The 16651-nt window shown below is 43.0% G+C and overlaps 1 protein-coding gene across 4 annotated transcripts in view; it reads left to right on the forward strand.

The window, feature by feature from the left end:
* Positions 1-16651, forward strand: part of CSMD2 (CUB and Sushi multiple domains 2) — a 592855-nt gene that overhangs the window by 534248 nt on the left and 41956 nt on the right. For all 4 annotated transcript variants that reach the window (XM_023633833.2, XM_023633839.2, XM_023633859.2 and 1 more), the window contains 2 exons: positions 4414-4587; positions 7634-7822. In XM_023633833.2, the coding sequence (XP_023489601.1) occupies positions 4414-4587; positions 7634-7822 (363 nt within the window). The remainder of the gene's footprint in view (positions 1-4413; positions 4588-7633; positions 7823-16651) is intronic.

Raw genomic sequence — 16651 nt, forward strand, 5'->3', positions numbered from 1 at the left:
TGAGACTTACTCAATAAGCACTGCATGAAAATTAGTCAATAGCTTCACTGTTAGGTTTGCAGAAAGCGAGATCCATCTACATTCAGTCAGTCTTCCAGATGTGTCTAAACAAAACAGATTTGGTTTTATCCAGAAGACGCAAATTCAAATGCCTTCAAGAAATTGGCACAGAACGTGTGTGAAGAGATTTGGGTTATAAATAACAGGGAATGTTGGAGTCTGAAACTAAATGGAGAATGTCTGGCCGGCTTAAAGACACTTAATTTTAGACCTGGTCTATACTGAAAGGAAGTAAATTAGTTAGACACTTGGACCCTGGACCTAGATTGCCTGGGTTCAAATCCCAGAGGCGCCACCATATATCATCTGGCTATATGACTTTAGATGACGTAGTTTACCTCGCTGGGTCTGTTTCCTCATCTATTCAAAGCAGATACCTCGAAGACTGTTGTGAGGCTTAAATAAATTAATACATGTACGATGGCCAGAACAGTGCTTGGTGGAGATTTTAAGCAGATGTTGCTGTTGTTGTGATAACAAGGATGGTGGTGTGGAGGTGGTGGTGCCGCCATCCTGTGATGTCACAGAATCCAGGCTCTCTTGTAGCAAGTCCCATTCTCTCCTGGAGCACAGAGACCTGGGGAGTATACGGAGGAGGAAGGCAGGAGTAAAAGAAGAAACATTTATAAGTGATTGCTCTGTGGTAGGCGTTGTGTTAGTGTCACCACATAGAAATTCAAGGTTTCCAATATGACCCACTTTCAAAACTTTCCAACATGGGGCCGGCTCTGTGGCCGAGTGGTTAAGTTCACGTGCTCCGCTGCCTCGGCCCAGGGTTCGGATCCTGGGCGCGGACATGGCACCACTCGTCAGGCCACGTTGAGGTGGTGTCCCACATCCCACAACTAGAAGGACATGCAACTAAGATATACAACTGTGTACAGGGGGGTTTGGGGAGATAAAACAGAAAAGAAAAGAAAAAGAAAAAAAAAGATTGGCAACAGTTGTTAGCCCAGGTGACAATCTTTAAGGAAAAAAAAAACTTTCCAACAATCCTTCTACATTTTCTCAGTTAGCTCTCTTGCCTGTTCCCACACAGCTGTTTCATAATCTCACCTCTTTTCTGAAGACTCATGCTCCACACTCAGATAGCTTCTTAGAAACAGTGCCCCTTGAACAAGGCTCCTGACTCCTCTGAAACCTTCCTGTGAGGAAACAATGGCGCCTACCTCACCGGATTGTGAGGATTAGTGAAATAATGCATACAAACCCCAAGAAGTATTAGCTGATTGTACAATCTCGCTTTCTCTTTTGCAGAGATGGTTGAAGCCCTCAGACAGTAACTCCTTCACTTCCTGCTTCCCCACCCACCCTTCTGTCCTTGTCTGCATTCGCCTTGTCTCCCCCAGGTCCCAGGCTGTGCCCTCCACTGAGTTTCGGCATCTCCTTCCTCCTGCCTCCTTAGTGAGCTCAGTCTATTTTAACTCTCTCTTCTCTACTGCTGCCCTTCCCTCTCTAGTAACTTCCCTCACCCTATAAGACCATATTCAAACATTTCTTTAGCACCTCCTATGTGCCGGGCACTGTGTTGGGTGTTGTGGATAAAGATGAATTAAAAGTGTCGTGGTCTCTGCCCTCAGGAAATTTGGTTGTAGTGGTCCAGGTGCTCAAGCCCCAGTTAGGGCTCGAGCCTCATCAGGACCCTGTTTTCCTTCCTAGCAATGTGTTCTCCGTCTCCCTTTTGCAGCCTGTATTGGTCAGGGTTCTCCAGAGAAACAGGCCTATCTGGGGTGTGTGACACGCCCTGAGACTCTGCCTGTGGCTCCTGTGGCACTCCCGCCTCCTGTCGAGCTGTTTTCTACTTTGCTCAGTTTGCTTTGCAGGCGATCTGCCCTTCAAAAGCTGGAATTTACTCCTCAGCACTCTTCTCTTGCTTTATACGAGTGGTTTTTAACCTTTTGGGAGGGGGTCATGACCCTTTGTGAACCTGGTGAGAGCGATGGATCCTCCCAAAATTGATTACATATACGCAATATTTGGCATGTCATTTCTGTGGGTTCACAGACTGCATGAAGTTTATATCCACCCTCCACCACCTCACTGACCAGGCAAAGTCCTGCTCACCCTTGAGAGCCAGCTCGGGGATATGCCACTCCCTCTGAGAAGCCCTCCTTAACCCACTGTCTCCCCAGGGGAGGGTAGATGCCCCTCTGGCTGGCCTCTATCTCAGCACCAGCCCACTGTGTTGTAACGGTCCCTGCTCTCCTACTAGACTGTGAGGTGAGCCCCCTGAGACCAGGGAACCTACCATACCGTATGCCTTGTATGTCATCAGCACATAGCAGAGTGCCTAGCACACAGAAGGTGCTTAGTGAATATTTAACAAAAAGTAATATATGAATCTATTTTCAAAGTAACCTTCTTCATACATGTTGAAATCCTTGCTTTACAGAGGTAGAAACTGAGGCTCAGAGAGAATTGTCCACAGTAAGGATAGGGCAGAGCTGAGCTTTAAATCCTGGTCTGCTGGCCTCCATAGCCCGTTCTCGTCCCAGTGCGTCAGGCTGTCTTGAACCCCTTTAGTCCATTAACAGCACGTCTCCGCTCTGCCCAGCTTTCTCCACTAGAGTCAGGGATGCTACTATTGAGATTTATAAAAGAGAACTGATCAGAAAGTTACCACAGCTGGCCAGCAAAAACTGGGTCCTGCCTGCTCTTGTTCCCCCACCCCAATCCACACTATTTGGGTTTGGGGTGGGTCCCAATGGATCCAAGTGTTGGATAAGAGAGCGTCCCTCATGGTTCCTCATCTTCTCACAACAAAAATCCAGAGCCCAGGGAGAGGACTGTCAAAAGCATCAAGTGGGAGCTCAATGCAAAGAGACCAGGGTTCCAGGCAGGTCCTAACTAGAACTAAGGACTAGGGAGCAAAGCAGAAGCCCCAGCATCCATCCATTCATCTCACTCACTCGTTGGTTCATTCACTCAGCAAATATTTATCGAGCTTTTCCTATATGTCAGGCACTGGTTCAGACACCAAGGAGACAGTAAGGAACAAAACCAGGTCCCTGCCCTCATGGAGCTTACGTTCAGGTGAAGGGAGACAAGCAATGAACAAGTGAAGACGTGCGTGTAGAGTGTGTCCATTGCTGTGGAGAAAAGCAGAGCAGGGCGAGGGGCCTGAGCCATGCTGGCGAGGGTGTTTGTTGGCTCGTAAGGGAAGCCTCACTGAGATGGTGATTTTTGAGGAGAAACCTGAGGATACAAGGGCAGGAGCCAAGGGATACTCTGGCAGAGAGGAAAGTGAGTGCAAAGGCCCTTGGGCCAGCACTTGCTTGGTGTGTTTGAGAAACCTCAGAGACCTGTGCCCTGAGTGGAGTGAGCTCCCCTACTGGGAGGACACAGGAAAGCTGGGACAGAGGGTAAGTGTGAGGGCTCTGGGACCAGGCCTGCGAGCACCAGGTCCTCTTCCTCTTCCCTGCCCACAGTTGAACAAATTGCAAAACAAAACAGAGCTGTAAGTGGATGCCAAAATAGCACCTTTGTTACTGATAAGAGCTAAGTTGGAAACCATAGCTTAATATGAGAGCCAATTGGGGTCAGCTAAATCCACCCCAGAATGGGGTGGATTCACACACCATCAGAGGCAGCCCTGCACTGCGGCAGGCATCCCTCTGTTCTGGGGAGAGCCCGACTCTGGAGGAGCAGCAGGGAACATTGCTGCCTGCAGGCAGCCAGGACCCAAGAGGAAGAAGGCAGAGCTGAGCCAGTGGCTCCTCATTCTTCCCAGAAGGAGGACGCAGATTGCACAGTGGAACACCCCACGTTACCTGGGGCGGAGTAAGCAGGAGAGCATAGAAAAATGCCAGGAATTACGCAGATTGAACTCCCTTCACATGGAAAGCTTGAGGAGAGGGGCTGTGCTCTCCTAGTAACTCGGGTCCCCACAGTTTGCCTGCCACTGGTCTGCAGGGAGACCCAGCCCTCCGCTCATGCTCGGTTAGTATTGACTCTGGTTCTGTCATGATTGGCCCAGGAACTAGGCTGAGTCTGAATCAGCTGAGGGGTGGTCATCAGTATATCCAGCAATGGGGAGTGGAGGAGGGGAGCCACGGGGATCAGAGACAGGAAATGAAGCAGGACTGACAACCTGGACAACAGAGAATTACAGTCCAGGCCTATGGGAAGTCAGAGAATGATTTCTCTCAAGTTGTCCAAGCTGTGGATGTACCTTCAAAGAAAAAGGCATGTCCCCATTCTGAATTCAGGAAATAAAGTTTTTGCAGCAAAGAAGACCAAAGTTAGACTTAGGGCTAACCTTGCTGGACATAAACAATGCCAGGTGAGAAGAGGATGAACTTTTTGGGGTGTGGAATGGCAGGAGGACTTACCTGTCTTCTGTTTTGGTTGCAGCGATTACGTGTGGACACCCAGGCAACCCCATCAACGGCCTCACTCAGGGCAACCAGTTTAACCTCAACGATGTGGTCAAGTTTGTTTGCAACCCTGGGTATGTGGCTGAGGGGGCTGCGAGGTCCCAGTGCCTGGCCAGCGGGCAGTGGAGTGACACGCTGCCCACCTGCCGAAGTGAGTCAGCCTTCTTGTCCCACTTCACCCCAGTCGTCTGCCACCTGTGGTTCAGTAGCCCATGAGCAGAAGCCAGTGAATTCAGTCCTGGCATTGTTTTGACTCTATTTGGACAGGAAAAAAAAAAAAATGGGGCTTTCTCAACTCTTAGATACAGCCGAGTAAAATTTCATCGTTGGTTATATCAGGAAAGCAAACCAAGTCTCACCTTTCGAAATAGAAATGGAAAATAATTCTTGTTTACATTTCATAGAATAAGTAATTCATCATTATCAAATAGAACCCATTCTTAATGAAAGAAAAAAACAGAAGGGTTTAGAATAAAAAGTAAAAAGCAGGGAGTCTACGGATTGAGATGAAGGGGAAGGGGAGAGAAGAAACCAAGGCATCAAGAGACAGACTCTGTGTAGAGGATGTTCCAGCCCCATGTGGACTATTTAGGAAATAGCTTCTAAAGGCTTTTCGCATAAAGGACAAATGGAGCTTTGGACCTCTTACCGAGAATGGTCTGGAAGGCTCAGTGCCATTTGAGGGGAGAGTCGGAGCGAGCTGAACATGAGCGAGCCCAGCTCCGATCTGGAGGTTGATCAAGTCTTCATAGCCATGAGGGCTGAAATTCCTTGGGATGATGGCTCCTTGTTGCAGTATTTAGGGTGCATGGTGATTGGCTGTGCAATGTGTCACGAGTCATTTGTAACTAGTATTAAAGGACCAACATTTTCAAATGATTTTTTTAAAATGAATCAAGATACATTGACAACTAACCCTAAAATAGCATCCCTCTCTTCACATGTCAAGATGCCATTTTGAGTCAGAGAAGGTTCCAGAGAACACAAGGAAAAGCGCCATGGCTTTGCGTTGTGCCTGCTTTCCATCAGGCAGGGACCAGTCGAGAACTGCTGCTTTGGGTGTTGTTATCCCATGTCCCCTTCTCCTCAAATACTGTGCTCCATCTCCCCAACACAGTGTCCTGTCTCTCTCCTGTAACTTCAGCTCCCACTCCCACCAGCCCGTTCCCAGGGCAACGTGTTCAAGGGCAGGTCTTGGAATCAGAGGGCTGGGGTAAAATCCTTAGACACCCTGGCCCCCAAGACTGCTCCCCACCAGCCCATTCTCTACCCTGACAGAGTGACCTGTCTAAAATGCGGATATGATCAAGTCGCTCACTCTCGGTTTAAGATGCCTTGCCAGACTCCCCACTGCCCTTCAGAGAACGGTACTCTCCTCCGCTGGTTTACTGGACCCGTGGGGCCTGGCCCAGCCTCCTGTCCAGCCTCATTCTTCTCCGCTTCCTCTGCCCCCAGCCTCACTTCTGCACTGAGTCACAGCCACACTGAATCTGTTCCATTTGCTGACACGTGCCCTGCACCCATGCACCCCAGGGCACTCCCACGGTTTCCTCCAATGCATTCTTCTCTGTCCTCCTCACCACCCACTCTTTGTCTGGGTGACTTCTACTCAACCATCAAGAGTCAGCTTAAATGTTACTTCTTCAGGGAAGACTTTCCTGCTCCACACTCTGCATTGGGCTAGATTCTTTGCTTTGTGCTTCCAGAACATTCTCTGCTGCCCCTATCAGACCACTTATCAAACAGGATAATTGCTTGTTTGTCCTTTTCTCTCTAGACCAGCAGTTCTCAACTAAGGATGATTTTACCCATCCCTTTGCTCTAATAGGGGACAAATGTCTGGAGACATTTTTGGAGAGTTTCTATTGGCATCTAGTGGGTTGAGGCCAGGGATGCTGTTAAACATCCTACAATGCACAGGACCACCCCCTACAACAAAGAAGTATCAGCCCAAAATGTCCATAATGTCGAGGTGGAGAAATCCTACTCTAGATTGTAAATTCTGTGATATCCTTGCTCCCCAGCACTGTGGTTGGCACACAACGTTATCACAATAAATGTTGTGAATGAATAAATACTACCTACTTGTTTTATGATGCCAAACTCTCTGAACCTCAGAGAAGTTCAGCAAAGGTAAAAACACCCTTCACTTTAAAAGCTTAGGGCCAGCCTGGTGGGTAGTGGTTAAGTTCACACACTCTGCTTTGGTGGCCTGGGGTTCTCCAGTTCGGATCCTGGGCATGGACCTAGCACCACTCATGAAGCCATGCTGAGGCAGCATCCAATATAGATGAAGTAAAAGGATATACAACTAGGATATACAACTATATACTGGGGCTTTGGGGAGAAAAACACAAGGAAGATTGGCAAAAGATGTTAGCTCAAAGTCAATTTTCCTCACCAAAAAAAGCACAAAGAATAAAAAATAAATTTAAAACAAAAGCATCATAGATTTAAAATACCTGTCGTACCCACCTCATTCAGTGCATGTGAGACTCAGGTAAGATAATGGATGTGAAAGTGTTTGAAAAGCAAAAGTACACATCACGCGTTATGAATAATATTGTCATTATCCTAAAATCTCACTCTGATTTTGAGTTAAGCTGCTTTGGAAACACTTTAACATTTGAAAGTCAAATTTATCCCCCAGGATATTAATTTCTCCCTGAAATACTCATAAAAGTGATTAAAGCCGTTCCAAAGAGCCCAAACCTTGTTCAAGTCAGCTCAGATGCATCAGTTTTGTAACTGACAGGCTTTGTGATGGGAGACACCTTGTGCCTGGGATCGGGCACACAGGGCCGAGGCATGCATGCCCTCAAAGGACCCATGTATTCAAGCAAATCCCAATCTAAGCTGATAAACACAGTAATAGAGGTTTTTTCAAGGGAGCACTGAGGAGGGAGAGGTTAACCAGTCTAGGAGGCAGGGGGAAGACTTCTCCAGGGAGATGCTGTCTAGCTGAACACGGAAGAATGAATCCCTTAACTAGGTGGTCAAAGTCGGGGAAGAAGGGCAGCAGCCTCAGAACCAGCTCACCCTCCCAGACCAGATCTGCTTTATGTTGCCTGTTTTGGTCCTGAAATTTTGCTGTGCTGGGAATTTGGCCCTGTTGGGATTTCTGAATTCTTATTTGAAAGCGTAAGAAAATCTTTACATCCAGGTTTCCTCCTCTAATCGTCCCCATTCCATTGCAGTCATCAACTGCACAGATCCTGGGCACCAAGAAAACAGCATTCGTCAAGTCCATGCCAGCGGCCCGCACAGGTTCAGCTATGGCACCACTGTGTCCTACCAGTGCAACCATGGCTTCTACGTCCTGGGCACCCCGGTGCTCAGCTGCCAGGGAGATGGCACATGGGACCGTCCCCGCCCCCAGTGTCTCTGTAAGTAGATGGTATCTGCTCAAAATGATCACCTGTGCACCCTGACAGGGTGGGCCATGTCAAAGAACAGTCCTCCTCTGTGTGTGTGTGTGTGACATCGCGATGACAGCCACTCTGGTTGCTCCTTGGATGTCAGAGCCCTTCTTGGGCCCCTGTTGGGTTAGTTGACATAACACTCTACTCACTTCCTTCCTGGCTAGAGGCCTATTCTCTTTCCTCTCTAGTACTGCCACCAACCTCTGCAGCCTTCAGGGGTCCCTTCCTTAAGAACTGGCTGCCTCATGGGACGCTGTCTCCCATTTGACCCCTTCCTTGCTTTTCCAGAAAGACAACATGAACCCCTTTCCTTTGAAGGACTGAAGCAGAAATGCCACCAAGTCTGGAGGCTGACCAACCTGGGTTTGAATTCTGACCTTGCCACTACACAAGCTTTGTGGCTTGAGAGAAGTCCATTTGCTGCTCAGAGATCCATTCTTCATCTATAAAAATGACACTAATACCTATTCTCTAGGGTTCTTAGAAGATTAAATGAGAAAACCCATGAAAAGTGCCTAGTGTGGTATCTGCTACTCAGTAAACAATAACTGCTTAAACCATTATTAGGAAAAAATATGGGGACAACATGTAGAAAAAAAGATAGAGGAAGTGCTCAGGATCCTGACATCTGGTTGCTAGCCTCACACATCCTTATATGAAGGTCAGTGCCTTAGTCTCCTGCTCTCTCCTCTTCTTCCTGAAGGTGAGTCCTGAGGATTACTCTCTCCCCCATCTTCCTGGTAGTAGACGCAAAGATGCAATCCGTTGGGATTAATGGCTATTGAGTTGGGACTATTCAGCAGACCACTTATCTTTGGTGGATCATATACATTTTGTAGGCCCTCCAGTCAGATGACACCATCTCTTTATGCCCTCGGACCTCTTGGTATAACAGGAGACTAGTACAGCCACTCACTGCCCTTATTTCCCTTGTTTGGGGACCCCAACGTGGCCATCCAGCCCATGATGACTGACAGATTGTTTGGGGTTGGAAATGGACAGCTGCCTTGTACAGTGGCGCCAGCTGAGAGTCAGAGCGCTCGGTGGTTTCAGATTGTATCTTCTGGTAAAATGAAGCTTTTATCCTAATCAAATGACCCTATCTGTAGTGACTTTTTACCCCAAAGCTTACTTATCTGATGTTAATATCAATATCAATATAATTAATTAATATATAGTTATATTAATATAATTTATAACCAGCCTCCTTTGTTTAGCATTTGAACAATATATTTTTTATCATTTTACTTTTAACTGTTCTGTATGTAAAAAGCATATAACTAGGGTGTCTTTAAACTTGACAATCTTTTCTTTCAACTGGTAGATTTAATCCCATTGGCATTTTTCTTCTCTTTTTTTAGTGAAATATAGTTCACATAGCATAAAATTCACTCTTTTAAAATTTATAATTCAGTGATTTTAATATATTCACAAAGTTGTGGAATCATCACCACTATCTAATTCCAAGAGCATTTTTTCATCACCCTAAAAGGAAACCCTGTGGCAGTCATTTCCCATTCCACACCACCACTCTATCCCCTGGTGACCATCAATCTACTTTCTGTTTATAGATTTGCCTATTCTGGACATTTCATATAAATGGATATATTTGGCTTTTCATGGCTTTTTGTCTTCCACTTAGCATGAGGTTTTCAAAGTTTATCTATGTGGTAGCTTGTATCAGCACTTCATTTCTTTTTGCGATCAAATACTATTCCATGTAAGGATATACACACTTTGTTTATCCATTCATCAGTTGATTGAAATTTAAATCATTTCCATTTTTTGGCTATTATGAGAAATGTTGCTGTGAGCATTTATGTACAAGTTTTTGTGTGAATATATATTGTCAGTTCTCTTGGGTATACACCTAGGAGTGGAATTGTTGGGTCATATGGTAACTCTATGCTTAACTTTTCGCAGTTAACTATTTTCTAAAGTGGCTGCACCATTTTACATTCCCACCAGCAGTGTACGAGAGATCTGATTTCTCAGCATCTTCACCTACACTTGCCATTGTCCATTTTTTCATTATAGCCATTCTAGTGCGTGTGAAGTGGTATATCACTCGTAGGTTTGGTTTTCTTGCTGAGGAATATTAGCCCTGTGCTAACATCTGTGCCAATCTTCCTCCACTTTACATGTGGTTTACCACCACAGCATGGCTGACAAGTGGTTCAGGTCTGTGCCCAGGATCCAAACCTGCAGACCCAGGCCACCAAAGCAGAGCATGCCAAGCTTAACCACTACACCATGGGGCCAGCCCCTCACTGTGGTTTTCATTTGCATTTCCCTAATGACTAAACATGTTGAGCATCTTTTTCTGTACTTACTGGCCATTGGTATCTCTTCTTTAGAGCAACATCTATTCAAGTTCTTTGCTCATTTTTTAATTGGGTTGTTTGTCGTTGTATTGTTGAGTTTTAACAGTTCTTTATATATTCTGGATTCTGCACCCTATCAGATATATAGTTTGCAAAATTTTTCTCCCATTCTGTAGATTATCTTTTCACTTTCTTGATAACATTCTTTGATGCATAAAAGTTTTTAATTTTAATGAAGTCTAATTTATGTATTTTTTCTTTTGTTTCTTGTGCCTTTGGTGGAATATTTAAGAAACCATTGCCTAGTCGAATGTCATATCGTAATCCAAGACCATGTCATCTGTGAATAGACACAGTTTTACTTCTTCCTTTCCAACCTGGATGCCTTTTTTTTTTTTTTTTTCTGCTTAATTACCCTAGCTAGAACTTCTAGCACAACGTTGAATAGAAGTGGTAAAACAGACATTCTTGTCTTGTTCCTGATCTCAAGAGAAAGACTTTCAGTCTTTCACCACTAGGGATGATGTTAGCTTGAGGGTTTTGTAGCTTCCCTTATCAGACTGAGGAAGTTCCCTCCTATTCCTGGTTTGCTGAACATCTTTATCACGAAAAGGTTTTTGATTCTGTCAAATGCTTTTTCTGCATCTACTAAGATGATCATGTGGTTTTTTTCCCCTCATTCTATTAATATGATGTATTACATTGATTGTTTTTCATATGTTTGAACCACTCTTGTGTTCCTGGAGCAAATCACATTTGGTCATGGTGTAATCCTTTTAATATGCTGCTGAATTTGGGTTGCCAGTATTTGTTGAGTATTTTTGCAACTATGTGTTCATTAGAGATATTGGCCTGTAGTTTCCTTGTGATGTCTTTGGCTTTACTATCAGGGTAATACTGGCCTCACAGAATGATTTGAGAAGTGTCCCTCTTCTATTTTTTAGGAATAGTTTGAGAAACATTGGTGTTATTTCTTCTTTAAAAAATTAGTAGAATTCAACAGTGAAATTATCTGGTCCCGGGCTTTTCTTTGTTAAAGGTTTTTTGATTATTGATTTGTTTGTTATAATTCTTTATTTGTTATAATTCTATTCAGATATTCCATTTCTTCTTGAGTCAGTTTTGGTAGGAGTCAGTTTGTGTTCTAGGAATTTGTCCGTTCCCTCTAGGTTATCTAATTTATTGGCATACAGCTGTTCATGTTCATAGTATTCTCCTAGAATTCTTTTTATTCCAGTAAGTTTGGCTAGCAGTAGTGTTCCCACTTTCATTCCTGATTTTAATAATTTGTATCATCTCTCTCTCGTCTCTTCTCTCTCTCTCTCTCATCAGACTAGCTGCGTACTTGTCAATTTTGTTGATATTTGCAAAGAATCAACTTTTGGTTTCGTTTATTTTCTCTATTGTTTTTCTATTTTCTATTTCATTTGTCTCTGTTCTAATCTTTATTATTTTCTTTCTTCTTCTTTCTTTGGGTTTGGTTTGCTCTTCTGTTTCTAGTTTCCTAAGGGAGAAGTTTAGCTTGTTGGTTTGAGATCTCTGTTCTTTTTAATGTAGGCATTTACAGCTATAAATTCTTTCTGAGCACTGGTTTCCCTGCATCTCATAAGTTTTGATATGTTTTCATTTTTGTTCACCTTAAAGTATTTTCTAATTTCTCTTCTGACTTCTTCTTTGACATACTGGTTATTTAGAAGTGTGTTGTTTAACTTCAATATATTTGTGAGTTTTCCAAATTTCCTTCTGTTATTGATTTCTAATTTCATTGCATTGTGTTTGAAGAACATACTTTGTGTGATTTCATTCTTTTTAAATTTATGGAGACTTATTTTATGGCCTAACATATGGTCCATTCTGGAGAATATTCCATGTGCGCTTGAGAAGAGTGTGTATTCTGCTGTTATTGGGTGGAGAGTTCTATAGATGAATGTTAGGGTTAGTTGGTTTATGGTGTTTCTCACTATACTTGCTTGTTGATCTTCTATCTAGTTGTTCTATCCATAATTTAAAGTGAGTGTTGAAATCTCATACTATTATTGTTGATTTGTCTATTTCTCCTTTCAAGTGTGCTATGTTTTGCTTTATGTATTTGGGGGCTACGTTGTTAGGTGCATATATGTTTATAACTGTTATATCTTCTTGATAGATGGATCTTTTTTTCATTATAAAATGTCCTTCTTGTGTCTAGTAACAATTTTTGTCTTAAAGTCTATCTCGTGTGATATTAGGATAGCTACTTCAGCTCTTTTTTGGTTACTGTATGCATGGTACATCTTTTTCCATCGTTTTACTTTCTTTTTCCTTTTTTGTTAATCTTTTTACTTTCAATCCATTTGTGTCTTTGAATCTAAACTGTGTGCCTCATAGACAGCATATGGGTGGATCATGTTTTTTATCCATTTTGTTAATATCCTCCTTTTATGTGTTTAATTCACACAATGTAATTACTGATAAGGTAGGTTTTATGTCTGCCATTTTGCTATTGTTTCACGTATGTATGAATCTTACGTTTTTTCTAGGTATCTTATGTCCTTATATCTGCTGATTCTCACTCATGGGGACTTGTTTCTCATGTGATTTATTATGTTTATATTGTGATCTCTTTTTTGACTGATCTTAACCTATGGGAACCATGAATCAGGCTCTCAGTCTGGTAGAAGCCAAAGTCTAAAAACAGGCTAGTCATTATCTCTCAGAAAAATGGTTAATTCTCAACAGTTGCTGATATTTTCTATTCTAGAAAGCCAGTGGTCACCACTTCTTTTTCTCATTGGGATTTACAAGTTGCTAAACTCTACTTACACCAATTACTGAGATCACCACATTATATTGTTAGTAGGGACATAGAAACCAACAGGCAGAACAGTTTCTTCTCTTTGGAGCAAGTCTTCCCCGAGCAAACCCCATTGAAAGACAGAAGTTTTATTACTTACTCTGAATATGAGCTTCTGCAAGATTCCTAGAAAGGGGATGTACTAACATCAGAACTCAGTAAGCCTAGTCACTTATTGATGGGGGGAAATACAGAAGTTTTTCCCTAGTTTTGGTGAGAATATTTCCAAAACACCAGACTCTGAGGAACTTTCCACTGGCTGCAGGGTTCTAGATCCCAGGTGACTCCCAGTGAAGTCCTTTTCACCGATGTTTCATGATAATCATGACATCGTTTTAGTGAACTAACTGTATTTCTACTTCTGGCAGATCAATGTACCTGTGAATAGGGTTGTGGCCAGTTGTAGAGGACTTTACATATCCCCTGGTCAACTGAGTTAGTGAAAAAGCAGCTGCCCCTTCCAGGTGAAGGCAAACTGCTTTAATTGGTATAGATCTGCAGGAACCAAGGCAAATGCATGGTCCAGGTCTATTATTATATGTCATTTCCCTGCTAAAGTGCTTTAGAAGCTCTGGAGGCTGGCTGGCCATTAGTACAACTCTCACGCTTGGGGTCTAGGAACCAGTGTGGGGCTTCCTTTCATATTCCTGTGAGACTCAGCATAGCCCACACCCAACCACGCATTGCTGATTTGTATTATTATTTTTTGCTTAATTACAATTTTATGCTTTCTCATTCCCCTTTTATATGTGTATTCTCTGTAATACAAGAAAATTTGCTAATAATAGGAGTGCTAAATATCTATCTTGCCTGTTTTTAGGTACACATTTAAGCTTAATTTGCAGTTAGCAGCTAGAGAGCCACTGCAGAAACTGGAACGGTGCAAAGAGATCACATTTGGACATGGGCGTGAACATTAAAAACATTTTAAAATTTTTGATGTTGACAAATTGGGAAATACAGCAACAGCTATTCCTCTTCTCTCTGTTCTTCACTTCCTTGATTTTTATGCAAACATACACTGAATGTAAGTTGTTTCTCTTTACTGCTATCACGTGTCTTTTTCTTATCAATAGCAGCCAAATGGTATTGTCACTGTTTTGTCTTTTGACGCAAACATTATTATGGTGGACATCTTCCTTCTTTAAAAGAACAAACCACAGGAAGGGAATAAAACAATGGAGCATACTCTGGTTACTAATTTTACAGACACCCAAACAGCCTAGATAAAACCAGTGAAAAAACATAATTTCAGGCATTGCATATACTTTTTCAGAGTTCATTAGACATTACCATAATTTTAACACTATCCTCAAATTCCCCAAAGAAAAATTGTAAAGGCGAATAAGAACATCAGAAAAAACAGCCAACTGCCATCACAGAAATCATTATGGGTGGCCAGCATGTGTGTGCATATGGACACCAATAGACATAAACAAAAATGTCCCCATCAGCATTATTCATAGAAGTCTAGAACTGGGAACATCAACAGGAAATGGATCAATAAAATGTGGTATATTCACACAGTAGTGTGACAGCCAACCTTGAAGATGGCCCCAGTGACCCCTACCTCACTGTATTCGTGCCTTTATGTAGTATCTTCCTGCATGGTACCAGAGTTGGTCTGTGTGAAGCGGTGTTGCAACTTCCTAAGCTAGGTCATAGAAGACATTTCCATCTCCACTTTGCTTTCTTGAGTCACTTTAGAGGAAGCCAGTCAAGCCATCAGGTGCCTGCAACCACAGCCACCATCATGACTGCAGCCTCACGAGGGATCTTGCACCAGAACTACCGGGCTAAGCCATTCCCAAATTCCCAACCCACAGAAACCATGAGCAATAATAAATGCTTGTTGTGGTCTAAGCTTTGGGGTAGTTTATTATACAGCAATAGATAACGAATACAAATGTTACCCTGTATAGCAGGGTCAGGAAACTTTGGCTCATGGGCCAAATCCAGCCTATGGTCTGTTTTTGTATGGCCCTTGAGCTAAGAATGGGACTTGTCTATTTTTAAAGTATTGTACCAAAAAAAGTGAAAAAAAAACAAGAAACAAAGAAGAATATGCAACAGACTGGAAGTAGCCCTCAAAGCCTAAAATATTTACTATCTGGTCCCTTACAGAAAAAGTTTGCCAGCCTCTGGTATATTACAATGATAATAAATTACTGCTACACACAGCATAGATGAATATCACAGACATAATGTTGAGTGAAATAAGCTAAATGCAAAAGAATACGTACTTTAAGATTCCATTTATATAAAATCAAAAGCAGGCAAACTGATTAATGGTAAGAAGTCAAGACAGGGGTTAACTTTGGGGAGGAGGAGGTGATAGGGAGGTGATAGGGATAGTGATGGGGAGAGGGAATGACAGGGCTTCTGAGATGCCGGTGATATTCTATTTCTTCATCTGGGTGGTGGTTCCATGAGTATATTCACTTTGTGACAATTCATTTTGCTGTACACTGTGTGTTTTTCTGTATATGTGTTGTATTTCCATTAAAAACAAGTTTATTAGAGAATTCAAAGTGGACAGTTTCTAGAAGTCCAAATCTTTCTAATAGGCAATCATAGAATCATTTAAACTATAATTGGAAACTCCATTCCTTTCAGAAGGACAGAATTCATTGGTAGTGTTAAAACAGCGTTGCAGAAGGGAGTTCATTACTGTGCTTAGGAGTGTGGCCTCTGGAGCCAACCTGCCTGGTTACAAGAACTAATTCTACCGTTAAATAGGTCTGTGACCTTGGCTAAGTTCCTTTTCCTCACCATGCCTCATTTTCTTCATCAGTATGACGGAGATTAAAATGGTGCCTACTTCATAGCATTGTCTTAAGGAATAAATAGTATAATCCTTCAAACTCATCTTATTGGTTCTCTATTGCTGTGTAACAAACTATCTCGAAACTTAGTGGCTTAAAATAGCAACTGTTTTGGTTTTCTCACAATTCTATAGGTCAGGAATTCAGGTAGGGCTTAGCACTTCTTGGAGTGGGAGGAGAGGCACGCATGCACAGGAAGAATTGTGGTGACCATCTTTGCAGACAGTGTACCACAATCAGCCCTTCAGCCGCCACAATTCATCTCCCTCCCGTATGCAACACGCAAGCCCTCACTCTCAAGACCTCCGAAGTCATATCCATCTTATTTTAGTTATCTGTTGTGTAACAACTCACCCCGAAGTGTAGTGGCTTAATGCAACAGCAGTTTTATTGCTTGTGGTTGGCAATTCAGGCAGGGTATACTGGAGATAGTGCATCTCTGCTCCAGTGTTGTGGGCTGTTGTGACTCGGCTGGGTCTAGAAGGTCCAAGATGACCTCGCTCACATGTCAGAGAACTTGGTCCTGGCTATTGACTGGGGCATCATGATTGTTCTTGATGTGGTCCCTGTCTCCACGTGATTTCTTACCATTTCATAATCTAGGCCAAACTTCCTTACGTAGTAGCAATAGTATCCCAAGAAAATGAAGGCAGAGGCTGCTAGGGATCTTAGGCCTCAACAAGCCCAATGTCATTTCCACCACATTCCAGTGGTCAGAATAAGTCACAAGGCCAGCCCAGATTCAAAGGGGAGGGGAAACAGGCTCCATGCCTTGATGGGAGGACTTGTTAACAGTAGTCTCTGCACACGC

The sequence above is a fragment of the Equus caballus genome, chromosome 2 (genome assembly GCF_041296265.1).
Source record: "Equus caballus isolate H_3958 breed thoroughbred chromosome 2, TB-T2T, whole genome shotgun sequence".
Lineage (NCBI taxonomy): Eukaryota > Metazoa > Chordata > Mammalia > Perissodactyla > Equidae > Equus > Equus caballus.